The 23,252-nt window shown below is 48.3% G+C and overlaps 1 protein-coding gene across 4 annotated transcripts in view; it reads left to right on the top strand.

The window, feature by feature from the left end:
- The window catches only part of LOC138260937 (ras-related protein Rab-7a-like), a 155,004-nt gene that overhangs the window by 107,601 nt on the left and 24,151 nt on the right, over nt 1-23,252 (top strand). For all 4 annotated transcript variants that reach the window (XM_069209470.1, XM_069209467.1, XM_069209468.1 and 1 more), the window contains 2 exons: nt 13,896-14,022; nt 21,388-21,606. In XM_069209470.1, the coding sequence (XP_069065571.1) occupies nt 13,896-14,022; nt 21,388-21,606 (346 nt within the window). The remainder of the gene's footprint in view (nt 1-13,895; nt 14,023-21,387; nt 21,607-23,252) is intronic.

Here is a 23,252-nt window from a genome sequence, read left to right as displayed (position 1 = left end):
AGAAGTACTTTTCAGCACTTTAGAAAAGAGTGAAAAGAGGAAATGCAAAACTTTTTGGCTATGTGTATATACACTGAACTTGTTTTGTATATTTTTCTCTTATGAAAAGTACAATGACAAGAGTGGTAAGTAGTCTCAAAGCACTTATCCCACCGCTGCACAACCAATGTAGGAGGCTGGACTGGCTTGTAGTGAGTACCTAGGGGTACTTGCCCCTTGCACCAGGCCCAGTTATCCCTTATTAGTGTATAGGGTGTCTAGCAGCTTAGGCTGATAGATAATGGTAGCTTAGCAGAGCAGCTTAGGCTGAACTAGGAGACGTGTGAAGATACTACAGTACCACAAGTGTCACTTGCACAATATCATAAGAAAACACAATACACAGTTATACTAAAAATAAAGGTACTTTATTTTTATGACAATATGCCAAAGTATCTTAGAGTGTACCCTCAGTGAGAGGATAGGAAATATACACAAGATATATATACACAATAGCAAAAATATGCAGTATAGTCTCAGAAAACAGTGCAAACAATGTATAGTTACAATAGGATGCAATGGGGACACATAGGGATAGGGGCAACACAAACCATATACTCCAAAAGTGGAATGCGAACCACGAATGGACCCCAAACCTATGTGACCTTGTAGAGGGTCGCTGGGACTATTAGAAAATAGTGAGAGTTAGAAAAATAACCCTCCCCAAGACCCTGAAAAGTGAGTGCAAAGTGCACTAAAGTTCCCCCAAGGACAAAGAAGTTGTGATAGAGGAATAATGCAGGAAAGACACAAACCAACAATGCAACAACGATGGATTTCCAATCTAGGGTACCTGTGGAACAAGGGGACCAAGTCCAAAAGTCACAAGCAAGTCGGAGATGGGCATATGCCCAGGAAATGCCAGCTGTGGATGCAAAGAAGCTTCTACTGGACAGAAGAAGCTGAGGTTTCTGCAGGAACGAAAAGGGCTAGAGACTTCCCCTTTGGTGGACGGATCCCTCTCGCCGTGGAGAGTCGTGCAGAAGTGTTTTCCCGCTGAAAGAACGCCAACAAGCCTTGCTAGCTGCAAATCGTGCGGTTAGCGTTTTTGGACGCTGCTGTGGCCCAGGAGGGACCAGGAGGTCGCAAATTGGACCAGGAGGTAGAGGGGACGTCGAGCAAGACAAGGAGCCCTCTTAGCAGCAGGTAGCACCCGGAGAAGTGCCAGAAACAGGCACTACGAGGATGCGTGAAACGGTGCTCACCCGAAGTTACACAAAGGAGTCCCACGTCGCCGGAGACCAACTTAGAAAGTCGTGCAATGCAGGTTAGAGTGCCGTGGACCCAGGCTGGACTGTGCACAAAGGATTTCCGCCGGAAGTGCACGGAGGCCGGAGTAGCTGCAAAAGTCGCGGTTCCCAGCGATGCAGTCTAGCGAGGTGAGGCAAGGACTTACCTCCACCAAAGTTGCACTGAAGAGTCACTGGACTGTGGGAGTCACTTGGACAGAGTTGCTGGATTCGAGGGACCTCGCTCGTCGTGCTGAGAGGAGACCCAAGGGACCGGTAATGCAGCTTTTTGGTGCCTGCGGTTGCAGGGGGAAGATTCCGTCGACCCACGGGAGATTTCTTCGGAGCTTCTAGTGCAGAGAGGAGGCAGACTACCCCCACAGCATGCACCACCAGGAAAACAGTCGAGAAGGCGGCAGGATCAGCGTTACAGAGTTGCAGTAGTCGTCTTAGCTACTATGTTGCAGTTTTGCAGGCTTCCAGCGCGGTCAGCAGTCGATTCCTTGGCAGAAGGTGAAGAGAGAGATGCAGAGGAACTCGGATGAGCTCTTGCATTCGTTATCTAAAGTTTCCCCAGAGACAGAGACCCTAAATAGCCAGAAAAGAGGGTTTGGCTACTTAGGAGAGAGGATAGGCTAGCAACACCTGAAGGAGCCTATCAGAAGGAGTCTCTGACGTCACCTGGTGGCACTGGCCACTCAGAGCAGTCCAGTGTGCCAGCAGCACCTCTGTTTCCAAGATGGCAGAGGTCTGGAGCACACTGGAGGAGCTCTGGACACCTCCCAGGGGAGGTGCAGGTCAGGGGAGTGGTCACTCCCCTTTCCTTGTCCAGTTTCGCGCCAGAGCAGGGCTAAGGGGTCCCCTGAACCGGTGTAGACTGGCTTATGCAGAATTGGGCACATCTGTGCCCAAGAAAGCATTTCCAGAGGCTGGGGGAGGCTACTCCTCCCCTGCCTTCACACCATTTTCCAAAGGGAGAGGGTGTAACACCCTCTCTCAGAGGAAGTCCTTTGTTCTGCCATCCTGGGACAAGCCTGGCTTGACCCCAGGAGGGCAGAAACCTGTCTGAGGGGTTGGCAGCAGCAGCAGCTGCAGTGAAACCCCAGGAAAGGCAGTTTGGCAGTACCAGGGTCTGTGCTACAGACCACTGGGATCATGGAATTGTGCCAACAGTGCCAGGATGGCATAGAGGGGGCAATTCCATGATCTTAGACATGTTACATGGCCATATTCGGAGTTACCATTGTGAAGCTACACATAGGTAGTGACCTATATGTAGTGCACGCGTGTAATGGTGTCCCTGCACTCACAAAGTTCAGGGAATTGGCCCTGAACAATGTGGGGGCACCTTGGCTAGTGCCAGGGTGCCCTCACACTAAGTAACTTTTCACCTAACCTTTACCAGGTAAAGGTTAGACATATAGGTGACTTATAAGTTACTTAAGTGCAGTGTAAAATGGCTGGGAAATAACATGGACGTTATTTCACTCAGGCTGCAGTGGCAGGCCTGTGTAAGAATTGTCAGAGCTCCCTATGGGTGGCAAAAGAAATGCTGCAGCCATAGGGATCTCCTGGAACCCCAATACCCTGGGTACCTCAGTACCATATACTAGGGAATTATAAGGGTGTTCCAGTAAGCCAATGTAAATTGGTAAAATTGGTCACTAGCCTGTTAGTGACAATTTGGAAAGAAATGAGAGAGCATAACCACTGAGGTTCTGATTAGCAGAGCCTCAGTGAGACAGTTAGTCACTACACAAGTAACACATTCAGGCACACTTATGAGCACTGGGGCCCTGGTGAACAGGGTCCCAGTGACACATACAACTGAAACAACATATATACAGTGAAAAATGGGGGTAACATGCCAGGCAAGATGGTACTTTCCTACAGAAACCCAAATGAAGATGCAGAAGAGCAGATTGATTTCATCACTGACCCCAAATGCCCGAAAGCACTAACCCAGCAGCGTAAATAGCAGCCACACCTGTGGAAGAGCAGTGCCTCCAACTGGCCTGGGGGCTACCACAAAAAATGTATGGGCTCTGTTCCTTGGTCAGATGAATGGATGAGACGTGGCCAGCAGGCAGGACATGCAGGCGCTGTGGAGGGCCCACCGTGAACGGGTCCCGCGGAGAGGATTCCGCATTGTTGTTTCTAGGGTCCTCCGGGGCCAGGTCATACAGCTTACGCACTTAGGACAGCAGGGCATCGCAAAAACCAAAGCCGGACTGAGTGAGGAGCTCTGTTATCCTGATGTGGACCAGTAGGGAGACCACATGATAAGAGCAATGTTTGTGGTGCCAGGCCATGGAGGTCCAGAATGGGCACTGCCAGTGGCCACTGAAGGGCCCTGCTCAAAGCTGCGGGAGAATGTAAGCACCGATTTCTACGCATTCCCTGATGGAATCCAACTCCTGTTAATGATAAGCACCTGCTCAAAGGTTGGCTGAAACAGATAAATTAACAATCTTTGAGAAAGTATATCCCAAATTGGGAGAGACTTTTGCCTCTTTTGGTGTCCCCGACCCATTGAGGCTTGCCAATGGCCTGCCATTTCAGGGCTGGGAATTTGGCTACTTGGGGCGAACGACCGAAAAACAAAGGCCGGTGGCTGCAGGCCCGTGGGGAGGTAGAATGCTTTGTGTGCACCCTTTATAAAACCATGTGAATTGAGATGGAGCAATAGTTGGATGTGAGGCTGGGATTCACCAGTTTCTAAGAGTGTATCACCGATCCTCACACCGAAAAACCAGGTGCTGCCCTGTGGATCTGATGTTTGGGAGGCTGGTGTGAGACATATCACCAACAGATTCCTCATGGGTTCTTAACCCGTGCAATGCATCTGAAACCCCGCCAAGAAGGATGAACTACAACACCCAAGCCAGCTGCAAGAGACGGGCAAGACTCCGGCACCGAAGCTGGGACACCGGGCCTTGATCAGGGACAATAACCTGGGGGGTTAAATTCTGCACCCTGTTTGAGTGCCAATCATGGGGAAATGTTGACCTAAAGAGGACAACGGGCATGACAAAAGGGGATGCCCAGCTAGTGACCCGCAACAAGCCATGGTTCTTAAAGGTAGAGAGGCCTGGATGCCCCAGATGTTTGGAAGATAGTAGGCCTAGGTCGGGTGAGGGCCAGGATGACGTAGACGTGTCATGGTGGGCCAACCCTGGACAACCTGGACAACCCCAAGCCACGGAACCAGAGACCATCCCAGTGCCTGATGATGATCTGATGGTTGTAAGACTGAGAAGGAGACCCAGGGCCTCCATGCAACCAGGAGGCCACCTCTCACTCAGTCCAAGGAAGAGGACAGTAAAATCTTCACCGGAATCCACCACCCTTGATTCGTTTACAGGATTATGCCAGGTAACTGGAGGGTCTGGGTTTCTCAGAGACGTCCAATGTTGTTTGTTTGGGAATGTTGTGTGTTTGGGGGTAGGTTAATGAGTGACGTAGTGTAGGGTACCAGAGTGGTGTGGCCTGATTATGTCCAGCGCACGTTGACGCATGCACCATGGTGACCGGGTGTAGTCGCCAGATCCAAAAAATGGGACTGGTCAGTCTGACGTGTGGTGTGGCCCCTGCACAATCCCTCTACGTAACCCAACATCTACAGCCCTGCACTCTCGAGGCCGGGATCGCCCTCTAAACACCCAAAATAAAAACAGACTCACTGGAACACAGATAAAAGTAAACATTCTCCCGCCTTTAGGGTGAGGCAGGGTCATATGTCCTGATGCTGTCCTAAAAGGATGGGTGCCCACGTGGCTTCGGAACAAACTGAAAGAAACGCCGTCCATGTTTAGCTTGGACCTGATAGCAGCAGTAACATTGGCTCCCCTTGTGCCCGCCTGTTCTCAGATGTGTTTTATCACTTATAAAGAGAGAAAACCGCCTCTCATGTACAATCAAAAGATATTCAAGAGTATACAAAGTTTTGCAACAGAAATAAGTGCTATACAATTATTTAGAAAATAATATATAAAGTATAGGTCCAGTTAAAAAAAGTTTTAATCTTCTACAGTCTGGGATGCTTGGAAGTTTGCGTTATTTATGTTCTGAGCTCAGAACAGGTGGGACATTGCTTTGGAGAAAATCTCGCTCAGCGTTGGGCATCTCCTACCACCATGTGCCAAGTGGAAAAAGCTGGGTTGACCCCTGGAAAGCATCTTTTTAGCAGGAGTTTCCCAAAATTCCAGCCTTATAAAATGGTTTGGGCAGGGGTGGCTCCTCCAGAATGGCGGAGTAGCGTCACACCACTGGCTAAGAGCCGGCAGCAGAAAAAGAAAACAATGTTCGAATATTGTTTTATTTTTCTGCTGCTGGTTCAGCCTGGGCTGGTCCCCGGGAGGCGGGAGGGGTGATGAATTGTGTGCACTAAGTGTGCACGTGTGTTTGGATAGTCTAAGACGGCCGTTCAAACACACATGCGCACTTAGGTTTCTCCGGCCTGGAGAAACTCAGACCAATCCTGACGCTGCTTTCATGCTAGCTTTAGCATGAAATCAGTGCCATGATTGGTTGGGAGTCTCTTCTGGTGTCCCAGCAAATGCGGGCACACCGGAACAGGAAAGGAGCACAAATGAGGCAGCAGGAGAGAACGGCGGCGACAATGACGAATGGTACGTTTTTTTTAAATGTATTCCCTCTGTCCCATCCCCCCCCCCCCCTTGATATCTGCGGCAGCAGCTGCTGGGTTTGGACCTAAATGTTGGAAACAGAGTTACTAGGCTGCAGAATCTTCTCCGCCCAGAGCCAGCGCATCAAGCTGGTTTAACAGACGTGACCAAAGACTTCAGCACACCGAAAACACGGAAATGTCACACATTAGCACACCGAAAACACAGATATGTCATGCATTAGCACACCGAAAACACAGAAATGTCACGCATTAGCTCACCGAAAACCCAGAAATGTCACGCATTAGCACACCGAAAACACGGAAATGTCACACATAAGCACACCGAAAACACAGAAATGTCACACATAAGCACGCCGAAAACACGGAAATGTCACACATATGCACACCGAAAACACAGAAATGTCACACTGAAAAAACGGAAATATCACATATGAGCACACCGAAAACACAGATATGTCACACATACACACCAAAAACACAGAAATGTCACACATAAGCACACCGAAAACACAGGTATGTCCCACATAGGCACAGCAAAAACATGGAAATGTCACACATAAGCACACTGAAAATACAGCAATGTCACACATAAGCACACTAAACCATGGAAATGTCACACATAAGTATCCTGAAAACACAGAAATGTCACACATAAGCACACTAAACATGGAAATGTCACACATAACCACAACGAAAAGATGACAATGTAACAACCACACCGAAAACACTGAAATGTCACACATAAGCACACAGAAAACACAGATATGTCACACATAAGCACACTGACAACACGGCAATGTCACACATAAGCACACAAAACCATGAAAATGTCCCACATAAGCACACCAAACATGGAAATGTCACACCTAAGTACACTGAAAACACGGAAATGTCACACGTAAGCACACAAACATGGAAATGTCACATATAAGCACACCAAACATGGAAATGTCACATATAAGTACAATGAAAACACGGAAATGTCACACATAAGCACACCAGACATGGAAATGTCACACATAAGCACACCAAACATGGAAATGTCACACATAAGCACACTGAAAACACAGCAATGTCACACATAAGCACACCAAACATGGAAATGTCACACATAAGCACACCAAACATGGAAATGTCACACATAAGCACACAGAAAACCCAGATATGTCACACATAAGCATACTGAAAACACAGCAATGTCACACATAAGCACAAAAAAAACATGAAAATGTCCAACATAAGCACACACAAAACACAGATATGTCACACATAAGCATACTGAAAACACAGCAATGTCACACACAAGCACACAAAACCATGAAAATGTCCAACATAAGCACACCAAAAATGGAAATGTCACACATAAGTACACTGAAAACATGGAAATGTCACACGTAAGCACACCAAACATGGAAATGTCACACACAAGCACACAGAAAACACAGATATGTCACACATAAGCATACTGAAAATACGGCAATGTCACACATACGCACACCAAACCATGGAAATGTCACACATAAGCACACAAAACCATGGAAACGTCACACATAAGCACACCAAACATGGAAATATCACATATAAGTACACTGAAAATACGGAAATGTCACACGTAAGCACACCAAACATGGAAATGTCACACATAAGCACACCAAACATAGAAATGTCACACATAAGTACACTGAAAACACGGAAATGTCACGCATTAGCACACCAAAAACACGGAAATGTCACGCATAAGCACACTGAAACCACGGCAATGTCACACATAAGCACACCCAACATGGAAATGTCACACATAGGCAGATTGAAAACTTAGCTGCTGTGACATTTACGCTTTTTTTGGAGGCAACACTGCATCCTTTTGGGGTAGTCATTCTGTACCCAGTGGTATTCGCGGCACAGAATGTGGTATTTTCTGTGCGCGGTATTACCTCCCGTCTATGAGAATTGGAAGGAACTCTGTATATTGGACGTTATTTCCCCGCTCCGAGTTACAAACTCGAAATCTCGTTTTTTTCCCTCACCCAAATATTGTCGCTTTTACCGCCTTCCTTGTCATTCCGATTTTGGGGCAAATTCAGTTTTGCTCTTGAATTTGGATTATCGTGGCACTCAGATGTAAGGCTTTTGGTTTGTAAACACATAATTTGAAACACGTAGTCCGAAAAAACATTTTTAGGGGGTGATTCTAACATTGCCCGCCAATGTTCCCCCTCCAAAATACCGCTCCGCGGTCAAAAGACCGCTGAGGGTATTTTGGGATTTGCCCTGGGCTAGCGGGCGGCTGCCAAAAGGCCGCCCGCCAGCCCAGGGCAAATCAACCTTCCCACGAGGACGCCGGCTCCGAATGGAGCCGGCGTAGTGGGAAGGTGCGACGGGTGCAGTTGCACCTGTCGCGTATTTCAGTGTCTGCTTTGCAGACACTGAAATACTTTGCGGGGCCCTCTTACGGGGGCCCCTGCAGTGCCCATGCCATGGGCATGGGCACTGCAGGGGCCCCCAGGGGCCCCGCGGCACCCCCTACCGCCATCCTGTTCCTGGCGGGAGACCCGCCAGGAACAGCATGGCGGAAGGGGGTGTCAGAATCCCCATGGCTGCGGAGCACGCTCCGCAGCCATGGAGGATTCTGTAGGGCAGTGGTAAACCGGCGGGAGACCGCCGGTTTAACCTTTCTGGCCGCGGCTGAACCGCCGTGGTCAGAATGCCCTTGGGAGCACCGCCAGCCTGTTGGCGGTGCTCCCGTGGTCGGTGACCCTGGCGGTCACCGGCCGCCAGGGTCAGAATGACCCCCTTAGTTTGAAAATATTTGGTCCGAAAAAAAATGAAAAAGTTAAACTTTGAACTATTAACAGCAGTTACTGACTCTATTCTAGCACACAGGTTTGTTTCAAGACTGAGTTTAGAACTGTAAATGTCCCCCCCGACAAAAAACGTTAACAGTTATAATCAAAGGTAATACCAGGCTGCGTTATTGAAAAATACAGGTTTAATTTTGTTGTCCAAACTTTTTTTTAAATTGAAAATAAAAGTTTTCGAACTAAATATAAAATGAATAGATTAACAATTTCAAACTCTCCAAGTATTTTATACTGAATTTATTCCAAGCTAAAGTGTTTCATTGTACTCTGCTTGTCATTCGTATAAATCCGTGTCGATGAAGGATACACAGGCTCCCTTAAACTCTGACCCTGCGGTACTAAAGGGACAGAGGGGAGGGCGTTAGAGGTCCTCCACCTTTTGAAAAGTGCACTGTGGGACATTTGACCCATAAATTAACTTTTTTCATACGCATGAGACCCAGGAATTCGCCGGAGTTCACGGTTAATTTTTGACCTTTTCTCACTATCATCGAGAGTTGAACCCTCAGAAATGGACCCGCTTAAGACCTACGGATTTGGAGGTAGGACTACTGTTACCTGTTCCCTACAATATTACCCTCCCTTTCTGAAAGCGCTCTGAAGCGCGGCACCACTGCAACAGAGCTGCAGATATCTGCCAAATAAATCAAATGCAGATAGAGTTAGATGTGATTAATTTATCTGGCTACCTTTTCAGTGATCAAATGAGGCACACAGATGAGAGGACCTTGGAAACCTGGAACATTCTGGGCTGCAGTGGGCGGGCCTTGAGAAGCACAACATTCCATGCAACCGTGGACAGGCCTTGATAATCCAGAACATTCTGGGCTGCAGTGGGGGACCTTGAGAATCTAGAACACTCTATACGGACTTTAGACAGTGAGGTTCATACATTCGGTGGTAATACATGATTCGCTGAGTTTGGACCAAAAGGGAACATCCTAGAAGAAACATTTTGCTGCAGTGGGAGGGCCTTGAGAATCTAGAACATCCCATGCAGTAGTGGGTGGGCCTTGGGAACCTCGAACATTCTGTGCTGCCGCGGGGTTGCCTTGTGCATCTAGAACATTCCCTGCCGCGTTGGGTGGGCGTGCTCTGCCCACCTGTTAGTGGTGGGAAGCTCACCACCTGGGCGAAGCACTGCTTGTCCCACCCCGGCCACATCTTGGTTTGGCTCACTCCAGTGGAGGAGCGAAACGTGAAGCCCGCCCCCCCCCCCCCCCCCCCCGCATAGTACATCAGTACATACAGGATGTCCCCCCCCCCCCACCACCACCACCACCACCACCACCACCACCTGACCCAGTCTGGAGCTCTCACGCAGGGGGCCGCAGCCCGTTCACAGTGCACTGTGCTGACGACCCCCCCCCCCAACGCACCTCGGGGCCATTGTTACACCAGTGCTCATTTCTCCCCTCAGGAAGGCGCTGGGCATCTCTCTGCTCACAGGCCTGCTGCTGAGTGGGCAGTTTCTGGGAGTTTGACGCTTTGCAGGAAGTTCTGGGTAGGAAGCCGGGGACCCACCACGTGGTGCTTTTTTTAAACCACAGAGCTGACTCTGCCAAGGCTCTGTACGGTCAGGAAAATGGATTTGGGGAGTTTGTATCCTTTACAGGTTGTTCCTCTTAAATCAATCTACCACTGCATCAGAGATTTTTTTCCCTAAAGTGACGTTGCAGTCTCTCCTCCTTGTCCCCTGTGTCTGAAGGTGCAGAGCACTCTGATGTCTCACCCTCCTCGAGACTACAGACACCTCACCACGGCAGTTGTTTGGAGTACAGATACGTTTGTGGGCGCAGAAATCTATATCAGTTCTTCTCTCGTGAGGTGCGCCAACATCTAGGACCAGGAGCGGTGCAGTCTCTATACGGACTTTGGTGCTCCCCAAAGGGAACCTCTCGTTAGTTGGAATTACTCATGCAGTGACCCCGAGACCAGTGCCTGATTTGTAAATAAAAAGGTGCCGGTGCCCAGAGCCCTCCTCTTAAACACGCGGCTGCTGCAGTTAAAAGTCCGAGCACAGAGTACTGAGGCAGCTAATCCTGAAGCCATCTCCGGCCTCTTCAATCCATTTACAGCCACTCCCTGCCCCCTCAGCTCACTCCTGCAGCTTTCTGCTTTCTTCATTTGTGACTTTTTCGTTTTTCTCTTCCTCCCTCTTTTCCATGTGTGTCTCTTGCCCGCAGCAAATGCTTGAGGCAGAAGACTAAGCGCCGGCCCTCAAAAATAAGTGCCGGTGCTCAGCACCAGAAACAACAAGCACAAATTAAGCACTGCCTGAGACATTCTCATAAGAGTGACAGGCAAAGTTTCTCGTTTCAATTCTTTATATAAAAATTGGCAAAATACTGAAAAGTGCTGTGAGGCAATTAGCTGCAAAACATATCAAAATATCACAAACTCAGTACAGTTCTACGTGAAGATCCGGGATAGATTCACCTTCTAAGGTAGAGAAAAGGAGTCTCTCTTGGAAGCTAAACCCACATTCCTATAAGGACTTTAGACAGTGAGGTTCATACATTTGGTGATAGATCAGACTCACAGGTTTGGACCAATAGGGACCATCCTAGAACAGTGGTTCCCAACCTCTGGTCCGAGGACCCCTGGGGGTCTCCTCAGGGGTCCGCGACTGCTTGGAAAATTAAATCACCTTAACAGATTGGGTCCCCAGCTTTAAGTAATGACTCAGTAAGGGGGTCCCCAGATTCTAATAATGATTCAGTGGGCGTCTCCAGGTTCTAGTAATGATAAAGTGGGGGTCACAGAAGTCAAAAGGTTGGGAACCACTGTCCTAAAAAAAAAAAAAAAAAAAAATTAATGTAGAAAACTATTGAAGATGTTCTCATCACAGTAATACATTGCGCGTCAACCATTCTCACAGCCTCAGATGCACATGTAAAGTGATACATTGGTTTACATATCCGAAAACGGGAAGAATTGCGCATGACAGCACAACGAGGAATGCGTTTCTGAGCACACTTTCTTCAGACTCAAGTAGGACCAGATGAGTTTCATTCAGAACCGGAATCAACACCAGTTATCCGATGATGTATTATGTTTAGGGCTCCCGGTCTTATGATATTTATTTTTTCGACCTTTCCGACTGTATTTATCCATATTTATATTTTGGCAAGTTTTTTCTGTATTTATCAATTTTTGTGTGCTTATTGTATAAATGAAGCTGCAGTAGGTATTTTTCTACATTTATATAACTGATAAATGTATGCTTACCCTTGAATGTCCAAAAGGTTTCAGCAGTACAGAGAGCACAGAGAGCAATAGCATTATCTGAAAACACTTCCACTGAAGAAGAGCATAAATAACTGTAGAGCTGCACTTAATTAAGCCTAGTTAGGCAATCTGTTGTCTTTTTTTAATCTCCCCTACACTCAATCTCTATACACCCACAGACATGGAACTCATGATTGACAGTAGAACAAATAATGCAAAGAAGGCCCATTTGCCATATTTTTCTGTACTTAAAAATATATACACAGGGAAATAAAGTTTTCTGTCTGTATTTAGCTGCAGAAATCAGTAAAAACTGAAAATTGTGAGCCCTAATTATGATGCTGAATGAAGACGGAAGACAGAGTAAACCCAGGCACCAGCTCATTTGCAAAGCTCTATTAAAAGAGAGGCTGGCTCTTAAACTTTAATTCGGAAAACAAAAGTGTGTTGCTCAGAAATTGTAGGAAGCAAAACTGCCAGTCCATTGCAAAACTGTCACCTTTGTAAAGTCTAAAGTTGAACAAGATGATAAAACAACTTGCTATAAAAAGTAGATATAAAAGCGTGGCTGATAATATAAATTAAAAACAAAAGTGCAAATTAAAAATATGTATGTAAAAGACCATATTTCACAGGAGGTTCTGGTGCAAAGGCTGCGAGTGGTACATGCTAGCACATGCAAATATCATGGGGCACTTTAGTATACAGTGTCAAGTGCCTGGATGGGACGTGTTAGTACACAGAGTCTTAGTGACTTGTCTGAGAAGCACCAGTACACAGGATGGGGTTCAGATATGTTAGTACATATAGTGTGGGTGGGATGTGTTATTGTAATTATTTGGAGTGTGTTGGGATTGTGATGGGGCTTGTCGCGTGGCGTCTAAGTGATGTCTGTTATTACACACAGAGTGACATCTGGGTGGGGCATCGTAGTACAAATGGTCTGTGTGTGACATCTTATGTGGAATCTGAGCTTGAAGTGCCAATTCGAAGGGTGAGGCTGGATGAATCCAGAGCTGGGGATCTGGGCGAGACGCGTTATGTGGAGTCTGTGTGGGGTGTGGTATTATGTGGAGTGTGTTGGTGTGTGAAGTTTGGGATATCATAATACATGTGGCCTGTGCTATTACGCTGAGTGTGGGAGAGGCGTGTTGAGTTTGGGTGGGATGTGCTATTATGTGGAATTGGGGTGAGGCATGGTATTAGGTTGAGTGTGGGTGGGAGCAGGATATGGTAATTGGCATCTAGGTGAGATTCATTATGTAGAATCTGGGTGGGACGTTTTATTATGTGGCATCTGAGTGGGCTGTGTTATGTAGAATCTGGTTTGGCTGTGGTATGTGGACTCTGAGATGTGCAGTTATGTGAAGTGTGGGTGAGACGTGGTATTAGGTTGGGGGGCTGCAAGATACGTTGAATGGCGTCTAGGTGGGATTCACTATGTAGCATCTGGGTGGGACGTGTTATTATGTGGCATCAGAGTGGGGTGTGCTATTATGTAGAGTCTGGTTTGGCTGTGTTATGTGGACTCTGGGATGTGCAGCTGTGTGAAGTGTGGGTGAGATGTGGTATTAGGTTAAATGGCGTCTAGGTGGGATTCCTGATGGTTCATGGAAGTGGGTGTGTTATGCAGAGTCTGGCTTGGATGTGGTATCTGGGCAGAATGTATTATTATGTGGCATCTGAGTGGGGGCATGTTACTATGCAGAGTAGGGTTTGCACGTGTTATGTGGCATCTTCGCGGACTGTGTTACGCGGAGTCTGGTGGGGACCTGTCACTGTGTGTTATTATCTGGGAGGTCTTTGCACACGTGGCCTGGATGGGTTGTACTCCTCGGGGTCTCACTCACCCCCTCATCTTTCTTTCTTCCTGGTCCCCCGCAGCGTGGGCAAGTCGGCCCTGATGAACCAGTACGTCAACAACCGCTTCAGCAACCAGTACCGGGCCACCATCGGCGCAGACTTCCTGACCAAGGAGATGCGGGTGGACAACAGGATGGTGACCGTGCAGGTGAGTCGGGGGCAGCGTGTGGGATGCTCCTTCTGGGATGGTGACCGTGCAGGTGAGTCGGGGGCAGCGTGTGGGATGCTCCTTCTGGGATGGTGACCGTGCAGGTGAGTCGGGGGCAGCGTGTGGGATGCTCCTTCTGGGATGGTGACCGTGCAGGTGAGGCGGGGGCAGCGTGTGGGATACTCCTTCTGGGATGGTGACGTGCAAGCTGAGGCCTGGTGGAGCCTGGATTTATGCTTCACAACAGCCAAGGAACCAGAGATAGAAAGAGCTCAAGGTCAGATGTACTAACATACTTTGCAGTCATAAACTCCGATTCGCAAAATTTGAGTCTTTGCATCTGTGAAATACAAGTGTCTTAAGTCCACAATCCATCTTAGCAGTCGATGAAATAGAGTGAGTTTCCAAGGTTTGCAATTTGGAAGGATCGTGTTTTGAGCCTCCCTCTCAAATTACAAATGGTTTGCGACTGGAATTCTGGTTGCAAACCCTTGAGAAGTTCCTAGGTCTCAATAGTTGGGAGGATAACCTGTTCTAGAAGAGGAAGGTGCCACCTTTGGACTCCTTCCCCTTGTGAATTGGGGTAAAAGTTTCAGAGAGTGGCAGTGGTCACAGCCAAGTCTCTCTGAAACTTTTAAGAACTTAAAACTTTTTTTAAGCATCCCAGTTTCCTTTGAGGAACTCAGGCTCCTTTTAAAAAAATATACTAAATTTAAAATCAGTCACAGACATGGTGGTGGCTGAGCCTTGCGGGCCACCATCCCTGAATTTTGACCAGTTGGAGTGAGTCACAATTTGCGACCATCTAACAATGGTAACTCATGATAGGTCAGATCTTGACTCGCGCCAAAACCACCTTTTGCCGATCGACCTATGACTGCACAGGTGTTGGTTGGAAAGAGAGTGGTCGCAAATTGTAATGGCTTTTTAGCACAGGAATGAGTACATCTGGCCCCTTGCTTCTGCAGTATTATTACTTCTATATTTGGAGCAAGTTCACAACTTTTACGGGTGAAGGAATAGTTTCAGGGGTATTCCTAGAATTCTAATCTACGCAGTCATATATTGCAAGTTCTAACGTGCGTAAAATCCGCAGGCCCGTCATTTTCACCAAGTGGAACATTCTACACCGCAGGTTTGACGCAAATATACACTTGGGGCCATATGTACGAACACAATTTCCCATAGACACAGAATGGGGAAAAACCTTTGCTACATCTGGCCCATGGTTCTTTAACTTTCTTTTTCTCGACAAGGAATATATTCCTTTAGTTGAAACCCAGCCTGTCAGACCCCATTCTACTAAAACCACCCTGGAAACAAGACACTTCTGCCTTTGACAGGTGATCGCTGCCACATTTCTAGGTGGGGGCACCTGCGCGAGGCACAGGGAGAACCACGCTTGTGGGATCACTGGCCTAAACCTGCAGGACTGATTCAGCGTTGCCTTTCCTCGGGATTGTGTACTGTTGTGTATCGGTGCGGCCCGTGTTTGTGCATGTGGAGCGCATATTCTGCCGTCATGGGAATGTTGGCGCTAGCTGTCGCGTGGAAAGAGTGTGGGGGTCTCTTCCCCCTGGAAGGAGGAGGGATAATCAGGAGTTGACCCCAGAAGGGGTGGAGGCCGGAAGCCGCAGTCTGATGCGGGTCAGGAGGGGTTAGGAGGGGACCCCTGCTGCGCCCATACTGTGAGAGCTGCAGGACCTCCCTTGGACCTTTTCATGAAAGGTGTCTCCAGCTCCTGAGTCTAAAGATGTGACTCAGTGACCCAAACTTCCTCCCTCAGTAGCATCTCTGCTGGATGAGAGGTGGATCCTGAGACCTTTCGTAAAAATTGTCTCTGGCTCCTGAGACTAGAAGTGGGATTCAGTGACCCAAGCTCCCTCCCTCGTAGCATCTCTACATGGTGAGAGGTGGACTCTGAGGCCTTTCGTAAGGATGCAGATGGGATTCAGTGACCCAAGCTCCCACCCTCAGTAGCATCTCTGCTGGACGAGAGGAGGACCCTGAGGTCTTTCATCCCGCTCCTGGGACTAGAGAACGGATTGAGTGACCCAAGCTCCCTCCCTCAGTAGCATCTCTGCTGGATGAGAGGTGGATCCTGAGGCCTTTCCTAAGGCTGCAGATGGGATTCAGTGACCCAAGCTCCCTTCCTCTGTAGAATCTCTGCAGGATGAGAGGTGGATCACAAGGTTTTTCGTAAAAGATGTCTCCGGCACCTGAGACTACAGGTGGGTTTCAGTGACCCAAGCTCCCTCCCTTGTAGCATCTCTGTAGGGTGAGGGGTGAATCCTGAGGCCTTTAATAAGACTGCAGATGGGATTCAGTGACCCAAACTACCTCCTTCAGTGACATCTCTGGAGGATGAGAGGTGGAGCCTGTAGCCTTTTGTAAGGAGACAGATGGGATTCGGTGACCCAAGCTCCCTCAGTAGCATCTCTGGAGAATGAGAGGTTGATCCTGAGGCCTTTCGTAAAACGACAGATGGGATTCAGTGATCCAAGCTCCCACCTCAGTAACCTCTCAGGAGGATGAGAGGAGGACCCTGAGGTCCTTCATAAGACTACATATGGGATTCAGTGACCCAAGTTCCCTCCCTCAGTAGCATCTCTGCTGGATGAAAGGAGGACCCTGAGGCCTTTCATAAGACTGCAGATGGGATTCAGTGACCCTAGATCCCTCCTCACTAACATCTCTGGAGGATGAGAGGTGGACCCTGAGGCCTTTCGTAAAACTGCAGATGGGATTCAGTGACCCTAGCTCCCCCCTCAGTAACATCTCGGGAGGATGAGAGGAGGACCCTGAGGCCTTTCGTATGTCGACAGATGGGATTCAGTGATCCAAGCTCCCCCCTCAGTAACATCTCAGGAGGATGAGAGGAGGACCCTGAGGCCTTTCATAAGACTACATATGGGATTCAGTGACCCAAGTACCCTCCCTCAGTAGCATCTCTGCTGGATGAAAGGAGGACAATGAGGCCTTTCGTAAGACTGCAGATGGGATTCAGTGATCCAAGCTCCCACCTCAGTAACATCTCTAGAGGATGAGAGTGGATCCTGGGGCCTTTCATAAGACTGCAGATGGGATTCAGTGACCCTAGCTTCCTCCTCAGTAACATCTCAGGAGGATGAGAGGGGGACCCTGAGGCCTTTCATAAGACTGCAGATGGGATTCAGTGATCCAAGCTCCCACCTCAGTAACATCTCTGGAGGATGAGAGGTGGACCCTGAGTCCTTTCGTAAAACTGCAGATGGGATTCAGTGACCCTAGCTCCCTCCTCAGTAACATCTCTGGAGGATGAGAGGAGGACCCTGAGGCCTTTCGTAAGACTTCAGATGGGATTCAATGATCCAAGCTCCCACCTCAGTAATATCTCAGGAGGATGAGAGGGGGACCCTGAGGCCTTTCGTAAGACTGCAGATGGGATTCAGTGATCCAAGCTCACACCTCAGTAACCTCTTTGGAGGATGAGAGGTGGACCCTGAGGTCTTTCGTAAGACTGCAGATGGGATTCAGTGACCCTAGCTCCCTCGTCAGTAACATCTCGGCAGGATGAGAGGTGGACCCTGAAGCCCTTCGTAAGACTGCAGATGGGATTTAGTGATCCAAGCTCCCACCTCAGTAACATCTCTGGAGGATGAGAGGAGGACCCTGAGGCCTTTCATAAGACTACATATGGGATTCAGTGACCCAAGTACCCTCCCTCAGTAGCATCTCTGCTGGATGAAAGGAGGACAATGAGGCCTTTCGTAAGACTGCAGATGGGATTCAGTGATCCAAGCTCCCACCTCAGTAACATCTCTAGAGGATGAGAGTGGATCCTGGGGCCTTTCATAAGACTGCAGATGGGATTCAGTGACCCTAGCTTCCTCCTCAGTAACATCTCAGGAGGATGAGAGGGGGACCCTGAGGCCTTTCATAAGACTGCAGATGGGATTCAGTGACCCTAGCTTCCTCCTCAGTAACATCTCAGGAGGATGAGAGGGGGACCCTGAGGCCTTTCATAAGACTGCAGATGGGATTCAGTGATCCAAGCTCCCACCTCAGTAACATCTCTGGAGGATGAGAGGTGGACCCTGAGTCCTTTCGTAAGACTGCAGATGGGATTCAGTGACCCTAGCTCCCTCCTCAGTAACATCTCTGGAGGATGAGAGGAGGACCCTGAGGCCTTTCGTAAGACTTCAGATGGGATTCAATGATCCAAGCTCCCACCTCAGTAATATCTCAGGAGGATGAGAGGGGGACCCTGAGGCCTTTCGTAAGACTGCAGATGGGATTCAGTGATCCAAGCTCACACCTCAGTAACCTCTTTGGAGGATGAGAGGTGGACCCTGAGGTCTTTCGTAAGACTGCAGATGGGATTCAGTGACCCTAGCTCCCTCGTCGGTAACATCTCGGCAGGATGAGAGGTGGACCCTGAATCCCTTCGTAAGACTGCAGATGGGATTTAGTGATCCAAGCTCCCACCTCAGTAACATCTCTGGAGGATGAGAGGTGGACCCTGAGGCCTTTCGTAAGACTGCAGATGGGATTCAGTGACCCTAGCTCCCCCCTCAGTAACATCTCGGGAGGATGAGACGAGGACCCTGAGGCCTTTCGTATGTCTACATATGGGATTCAGTGTACTCCCTCAGTACAGTAGCATCTCTGCTGGATGAGAGGTGGGCCCTGAGGCCTTTCATATGTCTACAGATGGGATTCAGTGACCCAAGTTCCCTCCCTCAGTACAGTAGCATCTCTGCTGGATGAGAGGTGGGCCCTGAGGGAAGCAGGACGCCGTTGAACATCTCAGCATCCACTCTTTCAGAAGCATTCACGTCCCCTCTCACTCTTCGGTTCAGAATGTAGGCCTGACGCACTGGGAGGTATACATCTACCTATGTACACAATGTATAATATAAAATGCCCATATTACAGGTGTGCACCATATCAGAACCAAAAGGCAGCCAGTGCAGTGAGCCAGGGCAGAAGCCACCTCCTTTACACACTCACATAACTTGGTAACTGTAGGGGGAAAAGGCTTGTGTAAAGTCGAATAAAGTTCTCACCAACCTGTGTGGGAGATGAATGTGACGAGGCAGGTGTGATATTGGAACTGAAAGATATTCATGAAAAGCTGTCAGGAACTAAATATGTAGGAAGGTCTAGTGAAACGAGTTAATGTCTCATTCGGAAAAAGAAATGTATGCAAGTCGGGGACATGCAGAATCTTTCACCCGAACACACGACGTGGTCAGTTGTTTATCACTGACAATTGTGCTCACTGAGGCCCATATTTATACTTTTTAGGCGCAAAAACGGCGCAAACGTACTAAATATAATTGTATTTTCGAAGTTTGCACCGCTTGTGAGTCAAAAAATGACGCAAATGCGGCGCAAAAAAAGTATAAATATGGCCAGAATTTGCAATGTTCAACAACTGTGTCCCTGACCGTCTCGCTCTGAATGAACAAATAAATGGAAACATGTCGTCTTTCAGTGGGGAGGAAGGGGGGGGGGGGGAGCCCTCTTCGTGTGATCACTAACATCCACAGATGTAGCGCCTAAAGGTAGCGATGAAATACCTACGAGCTGCCCTTACTACTGGGTGTGAGGGTGCACAGTCACAATGTTTGCGTTGACGACACCACCACCACCACCACAATTCTATCAACCACACACACACCACTGGATGTGCACCGGGTTGGAGACCTGTGCACATGGTTTGAAAGCACTATAGAAATGTGGCAAGATAATATAAAAGTGTATTGCCTTTTCTGGTTTGTGGAGCTGTGGTGCCCTCTGCCGGCAGCATGTTTTATATGTTATGAGAGTGAGGGTGAGCGGACTGCACTGGGCTAGCGATGGGCCAGAGCTACACCGAGGCGCTTCTGGGCAGCGTTTAAGCATGCGCCAGCAACAAGGCGCTAGATCGCAGCCTAAGCAGGAGTTGCTCCCAGTAATTTCGATTTTGCACCCTTGCACCGGTGCTGGCGGGACGGGCGAGCATCGACACGGCTGACTTTATGAACCCGCCACTCTTCTGTCCTGGACGACCCTCAATCCCATTTTTATCACTCGTAACAGAACGCTGTTTGCACTTTCACATCTTAACTTGCAAAAGGAAGGGACCGAACATAGGAATGAGGGATGCAAATTTAAAAAACAAATAAAAAGTCCTCACACATCCCTTTTACAAAATGCCAGGAGTCCCGCCCGTTGAGCTCAGACCTGGTCATTTCACATTTTGTGTGCCCAGAGGTACCAGCCTGCCCTGCCCCCTCCCTGCTGCATTAGGATGTAGGGCTGGCCATGGCCCCCTGTGCCCCCGAGAATCTTCGGCTTTGGTGGGAATGCTCCGACCCTAGTGGTGGAAAGGGGTTGCTGAACGCAGTTCGTATAATAACCGTTGAATGAAAACGCGACAACCTGCCCTTACCAAGTGCATCTTGTTCTGTCCGCAAAATAAGATGCTTTTAGACATCAGCTAAGCTGAGCACCGTCTATTCAGGGCACCCAGGGATGGAAGTGTCCTGACGTGCGGTGAGGTGGAAAGATTGGGGAATTTCTGTATCCCATGTCTTAGGATAGGGCTTTGGGAATGTTCTGTATTCCATGTCTTAGGATAGAGCTTTGGGAATGTTCTGTATTCCATGTCTTAGGATAGGGCTTTGGGAATGTTCTGTATTCCATGTCTTAGGATAGGGCTTTGGGAATGTTCTGTATTTCATGTCTTAAGGTAGAGGTTTGGGAATGTTAGGTATTTCATGTAGTGAGATAGAAGGTTTGGGAATGTTCTATGTCTTAAGGTAGAGGTTTGGGAATTTTAGATATTTCATGCAGTGTGATAGGAGGTTTGGGAATGTTCTGTATTCCATGTCTTAAGTTAGAGGTTTGGAATGTTAGGTATTTCATGTAGTGAGATACAAGGATTGGGAATGTTCTGTATTCCATGCAGTAAGGGAGAGGATTGGGAATGTTAGGTATTTCAAGTAGAGAGATAGAAGGATTCCGTTCAGTGAAATGGGACTGAGTGGGTCTGAATTAAATGCATTCAATGGGAATGTCAGTTACTCCATGAAATTAAGTAGAAGGATTGGGAATGTTAGTTATTCCATGAAGTGAGGTAGAAGGATTGGGAATGTTCAGTATTCCATGCAGTGAGAAAGGATTTAGAGTGTCCTCTATTCAGGGCTGTGTTAAGGAAGGACTTGGCATGTTAGATATTCCATGGAGTGGGATTGAGGAATTGGGAATGTGCATGGAATACAGAAGTGCGGTAGAAGGGTTGCGGACGCCCTCTGTTCTCTACAGTGAGGTAGCCAGGCTAGGAATGCTCTGTGTCCCATGGACTGACCTTAGAACAGCGACTGTCCTCTCTTGCAGATCTGGGACACTGCTGGAACAGAGCGTTTCCAGTCTCTGGGAGCGGCGCTGTACAGAGGGTCTGACTGCTGTTTGATCGTCTTCGATGTCACCTCCCCTACGTCGTTCCACGCCATCGATGCCTGGAGGACAGAGTTCCTTGTTCAAGCAGATCCCAGCAACCCTGACCATTTTCCTTTCGTCGTGATTGGGAACAAAACTGACCTCGCTGATCGACAGGTGAGTGTGCAACAGCGTGGGCAGACAGGTACCTGACCGGCAGGTGGATGCAACAGTTCAGGCAGACAGGTGCCTGATGGACAGGTGAGTGTGCAGAAGCTCAGACACACAGGTACCTGCCCAGCAGGTGGATGCAAAAGTTCAGGCAGACAGGTGCCTGCCCAGCAGGTGGATGCAAAAGTTCAGGCAGACAGGTGCCTGATGGGCAGGTGAGTGTGCAACAGCTCAGGCAGGCTGGTAGGTGACATACAGATGAGGGTGGAATAGCTTGGGCAAACTGGAACCACCAGGTGAGTGTGTAACCACTCTGGCAGACTCGTATTTGATGGGCAGGTGAGTGTACAAAGGTTCTGGGTAGACAGGTGAGTGCCCAACAGCTCCACGCAGACTGGTACCTGGCGGTAAGGTGAGTGTGCAAAAGCTTCACGAAGAGAGGTACCTACCGTGAGGTGAGTTTGCAACAGCTCAGGCAGACTGGTACCTGACCTACAGGTGTGTGCAACAGCTCAGGAAGACTGGTACCTGCCCCGCAAGGCACATGCAACAGCTCAGGCAGGCTGGTAGGTGACAGACAGGTGAGTGTGGAATAGCTTGGGCAAACTGGAACCACCAGGTGAGTGTGTAACCACTCGGGCAGACTCGTATCTGAAGGACAGGTGAGTGTACAAAGGTTCTGGGTGGACAGGTACCTGGCTGACAGGTGATTGTCCAACAGCTCCACTCGGATTGGTACGTGGCCAGGAGGCGAGTGTGCAAACGCTTTGCGAAGAGAGGTACCCACCATGAGGTGTGTGCAACAGCTCAGACAGACAGGTACCAGCTTCGCTCTTTCACAGATCCTCGTCCTCATCTGGCAATGCAGTGATGTGGGCAATCTGTACATCTTGTTGATATTGTGCTGCCAGGGCTGGGTCCATATTCAGATGGTGCGAGCTGGCATGGCTCCAAACTGAGATCACCAATTAACTTTCTTGCAAGGCAAAGGAAGGGCTTCTCAAAGTTGTAATTCATTTTTGTAGAAATATAGTACTGGAGGTTCTTTTTCCTGTGGAAGACTATGCACTTTTCCTTCACTTTCCTGTCTTTTTGTCAAGTTTTTCTTTACCTAGTGTTCACTCTTTTGTTAACACAGTTTGTGCACTCCAACCCTCAAAAATACCAGTGCTTTGCTTTTGAAATGTGTGTACGCAAGAAGTGCTCTGATGCTTATTATCCAGGCTTTTTTGGAGACTTTTAGGAGTTAGGTCAGAGATTATCACCTCATCGGGATATAGTAAGGCACGCATTGGGCCATTGCCTAGTTTCGGAATATCCCCTGATCTCTGGTTTAGTCCGCATGACAGATCATGTACATACAAAGAGAACAGTAATGGAGCTATCCGGCAACCTTGCTTGAGACCATTTATGGCCTGTATTCGTGGAGAGAGGCCTCCAGTCGGCTCCTGGTAATACCTGACACTAGGTGGGAGTATGAAGTGAGGTAACAACGCTCGACAATCCTGAGAGAATCTTAAAAGCATTTAACTTTTTAGCTTTGACTGCCGGATTTGCTGGACAGTTGTTTTTTTACTTTTGTTATCTACACTAATACTGACCTCAGTCATGCAGTATATTGTGAACCTGGGGTAAGTATATTAAAAGTACCG

The sequence above is a fragment of the Pleurodeles waltl genome, chromosome 10 (assembly GCF_031143425.1).
Source record: "Pleurodeles waltl isolate 20211129_DDA chromosome 10, aPleWal1.hap1.20221129, whole genome shotgun sequence".
Classification (NCBI taxonomy): Eukaryota; Metazoa; Chordata; class Amphibia; order Caudata; family Salamandridae; genus Pleurodeles; species Pleurodeles waltl.
The sequence above is the reverse complement of the archived record's forward strand: the minus strand, read 5'-3'. Positions and strand labels throughout refer to the sequence as shown.